The 3,775-nt window shown below is 65.9% G+C and overlaps 2 protein-coding genes across 2 annotated transcripts; one reads left to right on the top strand and one right to left on the bottom strand.

Annotated features, from left to right (window-relative positions):
- Positions 1-268: 268 nt before the first annotated feature.
- On the bottom strand, positions 269-1,576 carry EMIHUDRAFT_252286 (hypothetical protein; the record flags this gene model as incomplete). The annotated part of the gene is made up of 1 exon (XM_005789343.1): positions 269-1,576. One exon carries the CDS (start codon positions 1,574-1,576, stop codon positions 269-271), a length of 1,308 nt encoding a protein of 435 aa, XP_005789400.1.
- Positions 1,577-2,013: 437 nt separating this feature from the next.
- Positions 2,014-3,175, top strand: EMIHUDRAFT_77941 (hypothetical protein; the record flags this gene model as incomplete). Its single annotated transcript, XM_005789342.1, has 2 exons — positions 2,014-2,352; positions 2,414-3,175. 2 exons carry the CDS (start codon positions 2,014-2,016, stop codon positions 3,173-3,175), a joined length of 1,101 nt encoding a protein of 366 aa, XP_005789399.1.
- Positions 3,176-3,775: the final 600 nt, after the last annotated feature.

Here is a 3,775-nt window from a genome sequence, read left to right as displayed (position 1 = left end):
GCCGGGCGTCTCTTCGCTGGGCCGGTCGACCGCGGGGGGTCCGCCCACCGCACCACCGCGCGCGCGAGACACCACACCTCGCATCTCGACAGCGTAGAACTAGTGGCGTGAGTGAGTGACGAACGACCAGTCGTAAATAAAATTGACTACGGTGGCCAGCAACCAGCTGCCAGCAACGGGGCCTGCTCCCTTCCGTGGGAGATACGTACTCTGTCTGGCACTGTGTGGATAGCCGCCGGCGAGCTCGCTTCTGTCCCCTCTCAGACTCTCACTTTCGCCGGGCGCAGACCTGCAGGTCTCCGCGGCTGTCTCTGCACACCCGCAGCTCCTCGTCGACGTACAGCACGTCGAACCACCCAGAGCCAACGGGCGGCAGCGGCAGCTCGAGCGCACGCCACCTTGCAGCGCAGCTCTGAAAAACGAAATTGACGCGCCCGCCGCTCGCCGCCGGCTCGCACGTGGAGCCGACGCGAAGGAAGCCGCCGTCGAACTCGATTGCGTTGTCGAGGGAATACGCCCACGGGCCCGCGCCGCCCTCCCTCGTGCGTGCGATGGCTTGGTATGCCGCGGTGCAAGGCAGACCGAGGAGGCCGCGCTTCGTCAGTGCGAGCAGTTCGCTCTCCGTCGTCCAGATAATATCCCACGTGCCGCAGAGGAGCGGGGAGCTCGCCGGGTCGGCCGTCGGGGTGAGAGCCGCCAGCCGGTCCGAAAGGTCGCGCACGCGCCGAAGGTCCTCTGCCCCGGCTTCGGCGCCGAGCGACTGCCCGCCGCATGCCTCGAGCAGCTGCGCCTTGAGCCGCCTGCGCTCTGCGGCGCGCGCGAGCGGTGCGAGCGGGGAGGGGAGGCCAGCGGGGGCCCGCGAGGACTCCGAAGGCGTGGCGCGCGTGAGCACAAAGAGGTACGAGTCGGCTGCCTCGCCCTCCTCGCGCGAGAGCAGGCCGAGGTCGCGAGCGGTGGAGCGGCCGCCGTCGACACCCGCGCGGACAAGGCGCGTGTCTTCGTCCGTGTACGTCAGGAGCCACGTCCGCTCCGTTCCCGGCGGGAAGGCGACGGGCGGGAGGCGGAGGCCGAGGATGGAGAAGGTGATTGTCTGGAAGGCGACGCGCAGCGCGAGAGGCCCCCTCGGCTCAAAGGTGGCGGTCAACTGGACAAAGAGGGCCGCCCCAAGGAGCGAGAGCTCGTTTGTGTACGTCCGGCTCGGCACGTCGACGCGCTGGAAGGCCGCGCCGCGCACGGGGCCGAGCGCCCCGTTGCTGGGAGGCGGCGCGTTGCTGTAGCGCACCTTCCAGCAACCCTGCAGCGCCTCTAGCGCGTCGGCGCCACGCGCAGGGTTGCGCGCCTCGAGAAGCCGGCACTGCTCGTCGATCAACCGGAACTCCGTGTCCGGCACCCGGAGGGCTGGGTCCCCAAACGGCTCGAGGAGTGCGAGGATACTCTTCTTCAAGTCGGCCGTGCCTGAGCTTGGCAACGGGCCTCCTACGCTGCGAGACGCGAGCTCCTGCACGATTTTGATGCCGCGCCGCGCATCGTAGCCCGCCACGGGCGCCTGGAGGCCGAGAGCGAGGAGCGTGAGCATGGAAAAATTTCTTTTTCTTTTCCCGTTAAAGAAGGGAACGGGGGCTGATGACAAGATATGCCGCGCGAATTTTTTTTCGATTTTCGCGATTGACGGCCGACACCCGCGCTCACCTCGGCTCCGCTCGGCTCGGTGCCACGATGTCGTCCCTCGCCGATCTCAGCGGCTCGAGAAATTTGGAGGAGAACTTGCTTCACCCGTCGGACCTCGCCGAGGCTGCGCGAACGACTCGGCAGCCAAGCATCCTCTCGCCACGCAAGCGCCTCCGCTCGCGCGGCACGCTGCTGCTTGTGCGCACGGTCACGGCAATCTCGCGTGGCTCCAGACCGCCGATGCTGAAGTCGATCCCATCGGTCATGGAGCCCGAGCAGCAGAATTCATACGCCGCCGCCGAGCTCGTGGTGCCGCCTCCTGCGCTGCTTGACGGCTCGCGCCGCATGTTGGCGGGAAACAGGCTGTACGTGCTGCTCGTGGCCGTGCCTGTGGCGCTGGCCGCAAAGCCGCTTGGCTGCTCGGACGGCGTCGTGTTCGGGCTCTGCTGCTTTGGCATCCTGCCGCTCGCCGCCCTCCTCGGCGATGCGACCGAGCAGGTTGCGCTCCACACCAACGAGACCCTCAGCGGGCTGCTCAACGCGACGTTCGGCAATGCGACTGAGCTCATCGTCGCGATCTGCGCGCTCAACCGGGGCCTCCTCGCCGTGGTCCAAACCTCCCTCCTCGGCTCGATCCTCTCAAACACCCTGCTCGTACTCGGCTGCGCCTGCCTCGCGGGCGGCGTCGTCACGCCGGCGCCGCGCTTCAATACGGCGCTCTCAGCCCTCCGGCAGCCGGCTGCAGCGACGTTCCCGTGAGCGACTGCCCGCCCACCTTCAGGTGGCGGCCATCTCGAACGCTGCGCTGCTGCAGATTGCAGTGCTCGGACTGCTGCTGCCGACCATCATGCACTACGCCAAGGACGACATGGACTTTATGCAGCCTCTGTCGCACGGCATCTCGATCGGGCTGCTGCTGCTCTACCTGCTCTACATCTACTTCCAGCTCTTCACGCACCACTTCCTCTTCGAGGCGCCGCTCGAGGGCGACAAGTCGCTGCAGGACCAGGAGCCCGAGGAGGACGAGGAGGACGAGGAGGACGAGGTGCTCCTCTCCTTCTCGGGCGGGCTGCTCTGGCTCGGCATCGCCACCGTGGCGATCGCTTTCCTCTCGGAGGAGCTCACCGGCGCCCTCGAGCCCGCCGCCGCGGCGTGGGGGTTGCCGCAGGCCTTCGTCGGCTTCTGCTTGCTCCCCATCGTCGGCAACGCGGCCGAGCACTCCACCGCCATCGTGTGTGCGTACAAGCAGAAGATGGACCTCGCGCTCGGGGTGGCGCTCGGCTCGTCGACGCAGATCGCCCTCTTCGTCATCCCGGTGATGGTGGTCATCGGCTGGGTCATCCAGCAGCCCCTCGATCTCTTCTTTGGCCCCTTCCCGACAGCAGTCACATTCCTCTCCACCAACCTCGTCTTCATGGTGGTGCAGAACGGCGAGACCAACTGGCTCGAAGGCGCCATGCTTCTCTTCTCGTACGCCATCATCTGCTTCTCCTTCCTGTTTTATTGAGGCGCCTCGCAGTGGCTGGCTGCGAATTCATCTATTTTTCTCTTCCCGCTGGCGCCACGGGAAGAGAAGTACCCCGCTGGCGCCTTGGGCCGCGGGCCAGGCTGTTGCGCCGTGCACACTTGTGATGCTCAGTCCGCAGAGGAGGTCTGGCCGAGATCGCGGTCCCACAACCATGTCGTGCTATGTTATACCGGGCGGGGCGCCGCGAGGCGCTTGGAGAGTGACGCTTGTGTGTCTGTGCGAGATTGTCCATTGTGCCAGGTTTGCCGCGGTTCGTTACCAACGGGGATCGTTCCAACGCAGATTCGGAGAGGACGCCCCAGTCGTGCTCGTGCGTCGTGGCACGTGGGCGCAGTGGCTAAGTGCCGACCGGCGCGCCCGACCGGGTTTTTGTGCTTTTGTCCCTTTGACGCGCAAAGCGCTTTGGCAAAAGGCCAAAGCGCACAGAACCACAGTCCACAGTTATCAGTGTTTGACAGCAGATCTCTGTTCCTCTGTTCCTCTCTCCCTGACGTCTCTTCGTCTGAGAGAGTTTTACATCGTGATGAGAGAGAATAGGGGAAGCAAAGGGAAAAAGGCAAACGCCCGCGGCCGCGCTTA

This window comes from Emiliania huxleyi (assembly GCF_000372725.1).
Source record: "Emiliania huxleyi CCMP1516 chromosome Unknown EMIHUscaffold_1296, whole genome shotgun sequence".
NCBI classification, from domain to species: Eukaryota; Haptophyta; order Isochrysidales; family Noelaerhabdaceae; genus Emiliania; species Emiliania huxleyi.
The sequence above is the reverse complement of the archived record's forward strand: the minus strand, read 5'-3'. Positions and strand labels throughout refer to the sequence as shown.